General features: G+C 43.1%; 1 protein-coding gene across 1 annotated transcript; it reads left to right on the top strand.

Moving 5' to 3' along the window:
• The first annotated feature begins 6,749 nt into the window (after nt 1–6,749).
• LOC124647251 (LOB domain-containing protein 15-like) lies at nt 6,750–11,937 on the top strand. The gene is made up of 3 exons (XM_047187217.1): nt 6,750–7,078; nt 10,145–10,436; nt 11,527–11,937. Exons 1-3 carry the CDS (start codon nt 6,750–6,752, stop codon nt 11,935–11,937), a joined length of 1,032 nt encoding a protein of 343 aa, XP_047043173.1.
• Nucleotides 11,938–13,622: the final 1,685 nt, after the last annotated feature.

Raw genomic sequence — 13,622 nt, 5'->3', positions numbered from 1 at the left:
CTTTTTCACCAAGATCATCTAGAGCCCTAGACCACTTTCTAGTTTTTTTCATTCCTATGATGGATACAATATTCATCTTCGATTTCATTAATTCCACAAGGTCTATGCATTCCACAAAAATTAACATGCTTATAGGAAATAGCATTTTCAGAAGTTTGAACGTGTTCATTGCAATCATTAATAACAGCTTTCATCCTTCATGCAAGCATCTTTAAAAGGTTCATGATACTTATCAAAATTCTTCCTAGGCAATTCAAAATGAGAGGCAAAAGCTTTATAAAGATTTGCAACAACTTGAGAGTCAAGACCATAAGTAGCACTCATATTTCGAATTTTATCAGTATCCATAAAAGTTTCAATGCATTCATAAACATAATTTATACCTGACTCTCTACCTTTGTCGTTCTCCCAATCTTCAGCGTTCTCCTCAATCCGATCAAGAAGGTCCCTTTTAAAATCTTCTTTGTTGCGCGTGAATGATCCAGAACAAGTAGTATCCAACAAGGTTTTATCTTGAAAAGAAAGTCTTGCATAGAAATTATCAATGATGATATTACCAGGAAGCTCATGAATGGGGCATTTGAGCATTAAAGACTTCAACCTTCCCCATGCTTGGGCAATACTCTCTCCATTGAGGCCAGAAATTGTATATGCGGTTTCGGTCTTTGTGAATTTCACTTGGAGGGTAGAATTTAGAATAAAATAGAGGCACAATATCCTTCCAATCAAGAGAATGCCCATCCTTCAGCAGTTTATACCAATGCGCCGCTTTACCAGACAACGACATAGAGAATAATTTCTTCTTCACTTCATCCATAGAGATACCGGCACACTTGAATAACCCGCATAATTCATGCAAAGAGAGTAAATGATCTCCAGGATGGACAGTTCCATCCCCTTCATAGCGGTTATCCACAACACGTTCAATAATTTTCATGGGTATCTTGAAAGGAATACTTTCAGTAGGTGGATTTAAAATGTCACAAGCATTATTAGAGTTATCGCATATGGGAGATAAAGCATTATCAGAGCAAATTTTCTCCCCTAAAGATGGGAAGCTAAAAAGATCATGAAAACTAGCTTCCCCAAGCTTAGACTTCTCCATAGCATTAGCAGTAATTGCATTCATACTAATAACATTGCTACTAGCATGCAAATAAGGTTCCATAGGTTTTTTAATTTTCGCATCAAACAATTCTAACTCAGGAAAAAGATTAAAAAGCTCACCAAATTTTTTGTTGTTTTCCATTATGCCTAACTAGTGAAAATAAAAACAAGAAACAAAAAGATATAATTGTAGAATCTAAAGGAGATAGCTTCGAGCACTCACACACCGGCAACAGTGCTAGGAAATAGCTTAGTAGTCGGAGGATGTGAATACCTTTTACCTTACCTCCCCGACAACGGCGCCAGAAAATAGCTTGATGTCTACGCACGCTTCTATTCCTGTAGACAGTGTTGGGCCTCCAAGAGCAGAGGTTTGTAGAACAGCAGCAAGTTTCCCTTAAGTGGATCACCCAAGGTTTATCGAACTCAGGGAGGTAGAGGTCAGAGATATCCCTCTCAAGCAACCCTACAATTAAGATACAAGAAGTCTCTTGTGTCCCCAACACACCTAATACACTTGTCAGATGTATAGGTGCACTAGTTCGGCGAAGAGATAGTAAGATGCAAGTGATATGGATGAATATGAGTGGTAATAGCAATCTGAAATAAAGATGGCAGCGAGTAAACATGCAACATAACAGTAAATAAACGGAGTTTCAGTGCTTGGAAACAAGGCCTAGGGATCATACTTTCACTAGTGGACACTCTCAACATTGATCACATAACTGAATAAACAAATACTACTTTCTCTACACTCTCTTGTTGGATGACAAACACCATTCATTGCGTAGGGCTACAAGAGCTCCCTCAAGCCGGAGTTAACAAGCTCCACAACATTCGGTGTTCATATTTAAGTAACCTTAGAGTGCATAATAGACCATTGCAATTATACCGAGTACTAACATAGCATGCACACTGGTCACCGTCGAGCTATGAAAGGGGGAATAGATCGCATCAATACTATCATAGTAATAGTCAACTTCATAATCTACAAGAGATCACAATCATAGCTTATACCAAGTACTACATGATGCACACACTCGTCACCATTACATCATGAAGGAGGAATAGACTACTTTAATAACATCACTAGAGTAGCACATAGATGATATTCAACTAGATCACAAAGCTCATGATCACATAAAGATCACATGGGAGATAGAGATGAACCACATAGTTACGGTACAGCCCTTAGCCTCGATGGAGAACTACTCCCTCCTCATCATAGGAGACAGCAGCGGCGATGGAGATGGCGGTGGTGTCGATGGAGATGCCTTCCGGGGGCAATTCCCCGTCCCGGCGGCGTGCCGGAACAGAGACTTCTGTCCCCCGAATCTTGACTTCGCGATGGCGGCGGCTCTGGAAGGTTTTCCGTATCGTGGCTTATTCGTCTCGAAGATTTAGGTCACGACGACTTATATAGGCGAAGAAATGGAGTCGGAAGGGGTCTGGGGGTCCCACACACCAGGGGGGCGCCCCCTCCCCCCCCTCTGGCCGCGCCGCCATACTGTGTGGGGGCCCTGGGCCTCCCCTCTGGTGCCTCTCCGGTGTTCTGGAAGCTTCGTGGAAATATAAGATCGTGGGCCTTAATTTCGTCCAATTCCGAGAATATTTCCTTACTAGGATTTCTGAAACCAAAAACAGCAGAAAACATGAACTGCACTTCTGCATCTCGTTAATAGGTTAGTTCCGGAAAATGCATCAAAACGATATAAAGTGTGTATAAAACATGTGAGTATCATCATAAAAGTAGCATGGAACATAAGAAATTATAGATACGTTGGAGACGTATCAAGGGCAGAGATCCGCATAGCCCTTGCGAGGCCCACCGTTGACGCCGCCAGACAGCGCCCCTGCCCTATGGCACACGCTACCGCTGGAGGCCGAACTGACTAGGACTCTCCAGCCCACCACGCCGGGAAAGCTTCCATGGTAGCCGCACAAGAAGCCACGATAACTGCTAACACGAGAGGTCGTCGCCCCTATCTGATCCACCCCACTCCTCCGCAGGTAGACCAGGATCCAGATTGTCTAACATGACATAGAAACCAATGGCTCGTGGATGAGATATCTCGTGTTAAACCGAGATGGTGCACTATAGACTATTTCTCAAGTTTATGCTCTAGTGATTTAGGTATAGGGTGATCTTAGATCTTCACGTTTGTCCCTACCGCTAGAGGTGCAGGCACCACTTGTCCTCGATGCTTAAGCATGTGCTCAGCGTTTTTGCTTCCATTGTTTTGTTTCCTCTAGTTTAATTTTGTATCTTGCATGCTGAATATTCATGTTATGCCATCTTTGTTGGCCCCGTCATGGTCCGCATCACATGTTTTTTTTGATATGGAAGTTCTTCTGATCCTGTGTCGGGTTTACTTCTTGTCCTTCATGCAAAGGAAGTTCTTTGAACCTTGCATGTCATGTCTTAAGCCACCCGTTGTTTGTTATCTTTTCTATGTGATTCTCTGACTCCATATATGTTGTTGTGTTTCTTGTAGGCCAACGGATATCGAATGCTCAAACCCTTCTTACAATGAACAAGGGCTCACTCCAGTTGTCGGCCTCCCTGTGCCAACCAAAGAGCTTATCGTTCTCTGTTCTCTCCTCTTACCATGAAGAAGACAACACCCGCCACAGACAACCCCACCAAAAAAGCACAAAATAAGATCACCAGTCCTACTATGCTACCTATTCACCACCTCCACTAGTGTACGCATCGTCTATAGGGATTCGTAGCATAGAAAACAAAAATCTTACTGCAAGAACGAATAACAAGCCAAGATATAATCTAGTAGATGGTAGTAACAAGGTGAAGATCATCATACCCTTGAAGATCGCTAAGCGTTAACGAGATAAATCTTGTGGTTGATGTAGTCGATCACTTGCCGCTTGCAAAAGCGCGTAGAAGATCTTGACGGTGCCACAATCGGGCAGCACCTCCGCACTCGGTCACACATTCGGTGTTGATGACGACGTCCTTCTCCCTGTTCCAGCGAGCAGCGGATATAGTAGATCCTCCTCGGAATCCCGCCAGCACGACGGCGTGGTGACGGTGGTGGTGGAGATCTCGGCAGTGATTCGCCATAAATACCGCGGGAAAAGATGGAGGAGGGAGTGGCTAGGGTTTGGGATAGGGGGGCACTTGGGGCGCCGGCCTTGGGTGCCCTTGGGTGGTGTGGCTGCTGTGATGGCCGCACGCTCCCCTCTCCCTCTCTTTATATAGGTGGAACCTACTAGGGTTGCCCCAAAACCAATTTGAAGTCCAACTCTGAAAACTGCCATAAGGGGGAAACCTAGGGGAAGTGGGATTGCTCCCTTTCCTTCTCCTTTGGCCGGCCAAGGTGGTGGAGTCCACCATGGACTCCACCTTCCCTCTTGGTTGGCCGGCTAGGGTTGGTGGAGTCCATCCGGGACTCCACCTTCCATAGTGATTTATTCCGGAAGTTTCTAAAACATTCTAGCGCCTTCCATAAATGCACCGGATCATTTCCAAACTTGGAAAGTGTCTTCTTATATATGAATCTTATTCTCCGGACCATTCCAGAACTCCTCGTGATGTCCTGGATCCCATCCGAGACTCCGAACAACATTCGAACTCCATTCCATATTGCATATCTACTTAAAACGATATCAAACCTTAAGTATGTCACCCTATGGTTCAAGAACTATGCGGACATGATCGAGACTCTTCTCCGATCAATAACTAATAGTAGGACCTGGAGATCCATAATAGCTCCCACATATTCAACAATGACTTCGTGATCGAAAGAACCATTTACATCAAATAACAATTTCCGTTGTCCCGTGATATTTTACTTATCTGAAGTTTGATCGTCGGCATCTCCATACCTAGTTCAACCTCGTTACCTATAAGTACTCTTTACTCGTACCGTGATATGATATCCCTTGTGAACCAGTCACATGCTTGCAAGCTAATTGGATGTCATTCCACCGAGAGGGCCCAGAGTATATCTATCCGTCATTAGGATGGACAAATCCCACTATTGATCCATGTGCCTCAACCCTATACTTTCCGAACACTTAATGCCACCTTTATAACAACCCATTTACGAAGTAGTGTTTGGTCTCATCAATGAGTCCATCCGGTGTAGGTGATTAACACGATCTCATGGTCGAAGGATTAAGTTACTATGTATTTTAAAGCTTGAAGCATAATGAACTAAATAACTTGATCATATGCTACGCCTACTATGGGTGTATGTCCATCACATCATTCACCCAATGATATGACCTTGTTATTAATAACATCTAATGTTCATGATCATGAAACTATGATCATCTATTAATCAACAAGCTAGTTTAACAAGAGGCTTACTAGGGACTCTTTTATGTTTACAAAACACACATGTATTAATTTTTTCGGTTAATACAATTATAACATGGGCTGCAAACATTTATCATAAACACAAAGATATAATAATAACCACTTTATTATTGCCTCTTGGGTATATCTCCAACAGTCTGAAGTTTATCGAACATATTTGGAACACTGAAGAGGTGATACGTCAAATCCATATATATTCATTCTGAAGTTTGATGTCATATTTCTGATGTTATTTACCGACTTCATTAATTATTTTGGCAATTGTACTGATAATGACCACGAGAATAAGAACTCTTTATACGTAATTTCTGGAACGAGAAAAATTGGGTAAGTTTGGAATCCCTTTTGGAAGCATACGAGGAAGGAGCCAGCCGAGGCAAAACCTGTGAGTTCTAAAACCACTTGGCATTGAAAGGTTCACCCGTGTGAGGAGGTCTCTTGGGCACACCATGTGTCCGCCGTCATCGATTTTGGCCAAGTGACGCAGTCAACCATAAAATCACCCTCTTATTTACACGTCATATTTCCCTGCTACGCGAACACCAGAGAACTATATGTAAAACCAAAGAAACACATACTACTGCAGCTAGGACAAGATTAGAGGAGGGTCCTCACCAGAATCATTGTCTGAGGCATCTTCACCGCCCTCATCGACACCAAGATCGCGACCCCGTAGGTCGGGGCTAGACAATGTGGTACTCCTCCATGCATAGGGAATAGTTCACAATGACTATTGGTTTATGGTAGAAGCTTGTATCATATCTCGCTATGTGCTTCGCTGTGTATAGATTAACTGAGTTGTCTTATCTGAATATAATCAGTTTTATGTATCTTTGATGGTGGATCCTTGTTCATGTGATGTATTTTTCTATGCACTTCTGTAGTATGGTTGGTTGTGAGATATTTATATGTGCATATTGTTTGCTCTGTTGTTGGTACTAGATATGATGTTATGATCAATTTAGATGATAAACAGTAGCGGGCGCAATGTGTAAGATGGGGTCAATTTTTTTTTTTGAGAATTTCTCTGTATTCATATCACGAAAAGATACAAAGTTGTTGACCCTTACAACCACAGAGAAACACAAACACAAAGGACCAAGAACACCTAGAACACCCTAAGACCACCATAACCCATGAAGATCTCCGGAGCCCTGTGTCATCATCCCATAATCTTGAGAGAAGACCTCTGCAGCAGAAGAAAGAACTACAACCAAGCGCAAGCAGGTCATCATCTTCGACCACGGTACAATTGCCACCACGCTGCTTCCTAATTCCTTGACACCAGTGCCGAGAAGGCATGGACACCAATCCAACACGCCTGCAGCAGCCGTCGCCATCTTTGGCTTTGAGAACAGCGAAAAGTGTCCCTTCCGGAAGGGAGGGAACTCGAGTCAACCGACCGAATCAGCACCGCGGCCGGGCCATCCGCCCGGGCAAACCAGGAACTCCCTCCAGCATCAGCGCCGAGGAAGAAGAAGAACAACAACAGCAAATCATACCGAGAAGGAGGAAGAAGGGTCTTTCTCCCACCAGCAGAACGCTCAACCATCTGGCCGATTTTGGTGTCGACACGTCGAACCGCCTCCTCCCCTCACCACCAAGGCCGGCCGGAAGAAACTGCACAATGTGAAAGCCGCAAACCACCAGAAGAACACAAACCCTAAAAAGGAAGATAGTGGCGCCATCTCCTTCCTCTCCCTCGCCACCACGGCCGGCCAAGGAGAAGGCAACAACATCAGCACTCCTCCGACTCCAGAACAGACTCCGCAAACTCCACGACAGGGTCGAAATTCGACGTGCCCGGGGAATCCACCCTCTCCCGATCCGCAGATCAGAGAGGAAACCAGGCCAGCAGCTCGCCGGCGCCGCCACAAGTGGCCTTGCCGAGATGGGGATCGAGCTCCAGCATCCTTATTCCGACGCGACGTCGCCTCCACCATCTTGACGCCGTCCCAGTACAGCGAGCGAAGTCTAGGCCGGGCGCTACCCGGCGCAGCAGAGGGAGGCCCCCCGCCGCCGCCACGCCACCGGGGCTTTGCCCGGCGGCGCCACCGGCGGGAGGAGGGGGTGTGGTGGGGGCTAGGGTTGGAGTCTTCTGCGGAGTTGATCCCACACCTAAGGATCTGACTATACAGTTTTTGCATGTTTTTAAGATGGGGTCAATTGAGGTGTGCAATTAGCCCAATCATAGAAAGGTTAAAATGTGTCTGATGGTAGTTTCTTGAGTCGGATCGTTAAGGATAAAAGGGTATAGGTATATCTTCCTTAGTTCCTCGACATATGCTCACGTGGATGCGGACTGTGTGAATTTATGGACTCTGATGTCTATATAGATGTTGTCATAGTTTTTTTCAATCACAATGTTTGCGTGCATGAATAAATCATTACTCATATCTATGCTTTGTTTTCTGTGTCAGTGTATATATGAGAGATATGTGAAGTGAACCCTAGAACACTGTCAGTTTCCTCCATAAGAAACCTTGTTTACTTTGCACTACGTATATTTATATTTTCCAGTTTTATTTAATACTAAAAACAAAAATACATTTATCTTGTTATCTTAGATCTTTTCAGCTCATATAATACTATGTAATTAACATCTACACTTGTACCTGTTGGGGTCGGTAATATATTTCTTTACTTTAATTTACAGGTTTCTAGATGGAGATAAGATTCTTTACCCTCGTTGATCCATAAACACAGAATCACTATTCCAGAGAAAACTAACGCTATCAACAGCACTTCACATTGGGACTCCCAACTGATATCACTCATTGCAGATATATAAATTAGATTTTTAATCACCAAATCATTTTGACGAAAGGAATTTGGGTGGTGTACTCTTTTGATCCAAAGTACTGCATTTATAAGAAAAGATTTTTGAAAATTACAGTCGTACAAGAACCCAAAACTTGCAAACTAAAAGGCATAATTATTTTAGCTTTTCCGAGGAGCATGCTTGGGGGAGCTAGATAGCAATTCGGTTGGATCCGTTTCTTTCCAAAATTCCCACAAATTAGGCTATAGAGAGCCATATAGCATACTACGTTGCAATTGCTTTAACAACACTAATTAACATGTGCTCATATGAATATATATACATAAATCATTGATTCTAAGCGACTACTGGTCTAAACCTTTTTCTTGAACATGTCCATATCTATATCTTTTTTAGGTGGTATATTTAGTACTACTTCTAACATAAAAAATTCAGTTGCTGACCAAAAGAAAACTCAACTTATTGTTGAATGTGGACTTGAATGTGGACACTTGTAAACAATGTCATTGTCCTCTAAAAAAATGCCATTATGTGTGTCACCCCTTTTTTTTTTGTTGAGTATTGGAAATGCTAATGTCAAGTTCATACTTCAGTACCAATGTATATAGACGAGTACATAAGGAAATGTAAGCTATTATTTTGTTTAAAGTCCTTCTCTTGTGGAGAGACGATATAAAGTATTTTCTCCTAGATGGGATCTTAGATGTGAAGAAGCGTGCCAATATGCCTTCTACAGCTAATGCCAAGAGGGAAAGAAAAAAACAAAATCAAAATCACATGTAGACCTGGAGTCAAAAAGAGAATCTATAAGCTGGCTAACTACAACCCTAGAAATGTGCCTAATGTTGGGGAGAGTATTTAGGGCCTTGTTCCTTAGAACATTATTAACAACTTCTACAGTACTTCAAAGATTTTTTTTATCCAAATACCACCTATATTTCAACTATTTATGTAACTACCAGTGCTAATAGTTTTCTATCAAAACATCTAAAAAATGTAAATATGAATTATTAATTAATTAAAGTATGTATATGTCATTTCAAACGTACAGATTGTTATATATGCATGATCAATACCCACAAAGTTCCCGCTATTACATGAGCACAAATAACTAATGAAAGTACTTCAATGAGAATTTGTGTTGCATAATTAAGTTGTCGTAATAAACTAGGTAATGTAAGTTTGTTATTTCCAAAATCACTTCATATATATGTACTCATCTTGTCCACCAACAACCCAGTTTATTTAAAAGTCATACCCAGTTCCCAAAACATTTCATGTGATCAATAATGACTTCCAAGATCTATTGGCTATTGCTAATTCTAATATGAATGGAAGCAGTAACACAGAGTTATTTTACACTTAGAAGATTCCAGCATTCCATATGCACAGACATACAAATAAATTAGCCGCCTTGTTAAACTATTTGCAACAAGTCAACACACATCAGGATACCTTCCAAATGGTGCAAGACCTACACTACACACATCTCGTAGTACAATCTCTCTGACAGCAGGAAGCATTTTCTTCCAGCATCTCTCTCTCTCTCTCTCTCTCTCTCTCTCTCTCTCTCTCTCTCTCTCTCATTAAGCGGCACAGACACACAACCTAGAAGACACTTTTTCCAAAGCATCTCACTTCCATCCCATGTCCGTCTCCTCTCTCTCTCCCTCTTGTCTTCATGTCCACTGCAAGGTATGCTCGGAACTCAGAACTACTTGCCAACATATCAAGCTAGCTCAGAAAAAAGAAAGTCCGTTTCGGCATAGCTAAATTCATGCACTATCTCTAGCTACAATTCTCTGCACAATTTCCTGTATTCATGGTGGATGGCAGTGTGTGACAATAGAGTTAGTTGGAACCCTAACAATGGGGAATTGGTGATCTCATGATATATGCATCTTCTTCTCCAGTGATTGGCAGCAAGACCATGAGATAGGGAAGAAGATCAAGCGGGAGTCATCAGCATCTGAGACTGGCCGGATGATGGCGGCGCGGAGGAGCAGCAGCCTGCCTACGGCGGGCGCCGGGCCTGGGTCGGCCCCATCGTTCAACACGATGACTCCTTGTGCAGCGTGTAAGCTGCTCCGGCGGCGTTGTGCGCAGGAGTGCACTTTCTCACCCTTCTTCTCGCCGATGGAGCCGCACAAGTTCGCCTCGGTTCATAAGGTCTTTGGTGCCAGCAACGTCTCCAAGATGCTCCTGGTAATGTAATCCCCATGGCCAACTCTCTCTAACTAATTCCCCCCTTTCCCTTTTGAGATCGAACAATGAATTGATTTTATGCCGTTGATGGTAAAGAGATGCAGCTTAATTGATGTCACATGTCAGAACATTTTTATTACTTAAGATGGTGTTTTCCGGAGTTTCATTTGTGATACTCTCACAAATCACAAGTCACAAGTCAGAACTCAGTAGTCAATGAAGTATTACATGTTCTGGTAGATCCAAACCCTAAATTCCAACGAATCTCCTCTCGTCCCATTCTGTTTAGAGATCAGTCACTAGATATTAATGTTTAAACTGAGTGTCATTTTTGCATCTTTTGTTTATAACAAATGAGTGTTAGACTAGAAAACTTCTCAATACAATTTTTTCTCACAAATTCCAAACTGCCGATCAAAGCCTTTCCCCACTTTCCACTTAAGACAAGTGTGCATCATTATGGGATTTTTAAATAGAAAGATTGATCGTACATAAGTACCATTTCAATTTCTCACCTGCAGTAATCTATTTCGGATTTCGGTTTCGGAAATATTTTGATCAGAACAGAAATTCATTGAATTTCATGTTTTCGGTTTGCATTTGGACCAAAGGACCGAAATTTTCACTTGAAGTTGACTGAAATCCAACAAAATCTTGATGATTTTTTTAAAATTAATTAATTTAATTACTACAGAAATGGCTGAAATATTTTGATCAAACGGCAAATATGTACTGACATTTGGTGAATTTATTTGAAAGTAACAACCTCGCGACTCATCCTGCATCAGCTTAGGCGTGCTTTGATAGCCTTTTGAGCTTTATATCACATTTTCATTTTTTTATTTTTTGTCCAATTTATGCGGCTGTGTGCATGTTATGCGGAGCTAGTACGTGTAAACTCTTTGAATTGTATCATCGCGATACAAACTTTTGAGTATTAAATCATCCTTTATCGAAAAAGATGAGCGGTGCTGGTAAAAAAATGCTTGTTTGTTACGGAGTAATTAAGTTGCAAGTTTGCAACTACTGATCCGTATGAAATCAGCACAAGTTGAACCAAAGTTTTTTTTTCTTCCACAAATTAATGCAGGAGGTGCACGAGAGCCAGCGCAGCGACGCGGCGAACAGCCTGGTGTACGAGGCGAACCTGCGGCTTCGTGATCCCGTGTACGGCTGCATGGGCGCCATCATCACCCTGCAGCAGCAGGTGCACGCCCTCGAGGCCGAGCTCGCCGGCGTCCGCGCGGAGATCACCAAGCACAGGTACCGCCCATCTGCCTCCGCAGCCGTGAATGTGCCACCCTCTTCGCACGCATCCCAGCTCCTCGCTGCGTCGGCAGCAGGAGGCCAACGGCAGGCTGAATCGTCCTTGGGAGTGGGCGTCGCTGCTGTGGCAGGGCCTGTGGCTTCCGCGTCGTCGTCGACGACGGTGTACGCCGCCGCGTCGAGCTCCACTGACTACAGCTCCATCACGCATGAAAATGTTCCATATTTCGGTTGAGGTTGTGCTAGCCTTAATGGAGAGTTTCTTGGTTGTAATTTTGTTGCCTCTTCCTTTTATGTAGACCTTGTGAAAATATTGGAATAAAAAGGCTTTTCCTCGAAAATATTGGGAACCCTGAGAGAGAAGCACTGATTTCCTTTTTTTTTTTTTTTTTTTTTTTTTTTTGAGGGTTTAAAACGGCTTTATTCATCGAAAGAAATAGTATGAGGTACATGATCAGGGGGGTTCAAAAGCCACAGACGGCGCCCCACAACATCAGAAACAGCATTGCGAGCAAGCATGTGCGCCTCTGTATTATTCTTTCTACCTTCGTGACAAATTTGTACCTCATCGAAAGCCGCTTTCCTTGCCTTGATCTCCTTTATAATTATACCGTACTTTCCCATAGATGAAGCCATCACACTCTGCACCACTTCTAGACAGTCTGAAGCTAGACAAATACGCTGCAGTTGTAGATCTTGAGCCAGTGACAAACCTTCAGCACACGCCATCGCCTCCAGGATCGCAGGGTCAAAAACCCCGTCAATCACCCTAGTTGAAGCACCAACAAAAACACCCTGCTCGCTTCTACACAAAGCACTCACTGATCCCCTTGTTCCAGTACGCAAGACAGCAGCATCAACATTAATCTTCATAAAGGATGGAGGTGGTCGTATCATTTTGGTTGATGAAGTGCTTCTACTTGCCTCCACCTTACTTTCCACCTTTGCTGGTATCAGCTGAAGATCTTTGAGATAAGATTGAATGAAACCAAAGGTAGTCATAGGACTTTGAAACAATTCTTCATGGAGAGCCTTTCTTCTAGCTGTCCAGATCGCCCACAGGCTCACAACAACAGTGGTGAAATCCTCATGACTCATGGATTCATTCAACATGAAGAGCCATTGCTTTGCATCAGGTATTTCGTTTACTGAGATATGCTCCACAAGACCCTCATCCATGAGTGCCCATACACTTCTAGCCAAAGTGCAACTCAATAAGGAATGACGCCAAGAATCAGTGGTCGCATGACAGAGCTGACAACCAACTGTGGTGGACATGTTGCGCTTATGTAGAACATCAGCCGTTGGAATAGAGTGGCGTGCCAACCTCCATAGGAAAACTTTAATTTTTGATGGCACTTTCAACTGCCACAGTTTAGTCCATGCCCCTTCTTCTTCCTGAATATTGGAGATACCCGCTTGATGATCCAACCACATCTCTCTCCTCCTTTTTATCGAGTTGATCATACGATAGGCCGATCTAACAGTGAAACTCCCACTCTTCTCAAAAAACCATGCCCATTCATCATCAAAAGGTATCGAACTCAAAGGAATCGCCTGAATATACTGAATATCCATCGGCAGGAAATGGGCTTGTAACTTTGCTTGATCCCACGAAGCCGAGGTATGATCAATGAGCTCCGAAACTTTTATAGGAGAGTTTGTCTTTCTTACGGAGTAAGGTCTGAGCCATTCCTCACGTGGTATCCAATTATGCTCCCAGATTTTTGTCAGTTGTCCATCACCAATACACCGGATCAGGCCTTGACGTAGGATACCAACGCCCTCATGCACAGCCCTCCAAACCTGCGATGGGGAGCCTCCAAGAGAAGCTGACAGAAGATCACCTTCAGGAAAGTAGATCGCTTTTAGAACCTTTGCACTGAGACTCTCTGGTGTAGTCAGAATTCTCCACGCTTG

Source organism: Lolium rigidum, chromosome 4, assembly GCF_022539505.1.
Source record: "Lolium rigidum isolate FL_2022 chromosome 4, APGP_CSIRO_Lrig_0.1, whole genome shotgun sequence".
NCBI lineage: Eukaryota > Viridiplantae > Streptophyta > Magnoliopsida > Poales > Poaceae > Lolium > Lolium rigidum.
Note: the sequence above shows the minus strand (reverse complement) of the source record. Positions and strands in the feature narration are given on the sequence as shown.

What these genes read in the sequence shown, in the direction of transcription:
- LOC124647251 (XM_047187217.1), top strand. Translation starts at nt 6,750, where the DNA reads ATGGACACCAATCCAACACGCCTGCAGCAGCCGTCGCCATCTTTGGCT. An exon ending in GCCGGAAGAAACTGCACAAT is followed by an intron (nt 7,079 to 10,144) that starts GTGAAAGCCGCA and finishes CTTCTTCTCCAG; the next exon opens with TGATTGGCAGCAAGACCATG. An exon ending in ACGTCTCCAAGATGCTCCTG is followed by an intron (nt 10,437 to 11,526) that starts GTAATGTAATCC and finishes AAATTAATGCAG; the next exon opens with GAGGTGCACGAGAGCCAGCG.